Raw genomic sequence first — 503 nt, 5'->3', positions numbered from 1 at the left:
GGAAAGAGTTTTGTTGAAAGTGTCAAGTTCTGAATTCACATTTGTGAAAATGTCTTCCTATTAAACGCAAAAAGTGGGAATGAAAATGATGACAAGTTCCGAAGACAGCCTTAAGTGTTCTTCCACCATCAATTACAAACACTACCAGGTTTGTCCTCTTGGCTATGGTTATTACCCAACAACTCCGCACCCAGATACAATGCCCTCCCCTTCCCACCTTAAACACGAACATCAGTCACCTGACACTCCCACCACTTAATCCTTTAATAGAGGAAGTACCTTTGACCAGACGAAGCCACACGCAGTCATTCACTCTCATCTTCCACATCAACTCCTGCAACGAAAGCTTTGCAAACTTCCCCATGGAAATGAACGCTTTCACATTTTTTAAGAACCGGCACTTGTTATGGTTTGAACCCCAAAGCTCAGCAGGGATGACCCGCTCCAGGCACTCCCTCACAAAGACGTACACCTGCCAGTGGCTGGGGGGGTGCCTGTGGAGG

General features: G+C 46.3%; 1 protein-coding gene across 1 annotated transcript in view; it reads right to left on the bottom strand.

Moving 5' to 3' along the window:
* LOC104498206 (telomerase reverse transcriptase-like) overlaps positions 1 to 503 on the bottom strand; it is a gene marked incomplete at both ends in the record, with an annotated part of 15,039 nt that overhangs the window by 12,730 nt on the left and 1,806 nt on the right. Inside the window, one exon of the mRNA XM_010141558.1 lies at positions 280 to 472. Coding sequence (XP_010139860.1) covers positions 280 to 472 — 193 coding nt within the window. The remainder of the gene's footprint in view (positions 1 to 279; positions 473 to 503) is intronic.

Source organism: Buceros rhinoceros, unplaced genomic scaffold (assembly GCF_000710305.1).
Source record: "Buceros rhinoceros silvestris isolate BGI_N320 unplaced genomic scaffold, ASM71030v1 scaffold19378, whole genome shotgun sequence".
In the NCBI taxonomy this organism is placed as follows: domain Eukaryota; kingdom Metazoa; phylum Chordata; class Aves; order Bucerotiformes; family Bucerotidae; genus Buceros; species Buceros rhinoceros.
The sequence above is the reverse complement of the archived record's forward strand: the minus strand, read 5'-3'. Positions and strand labels throughout refer to the sequence as shown.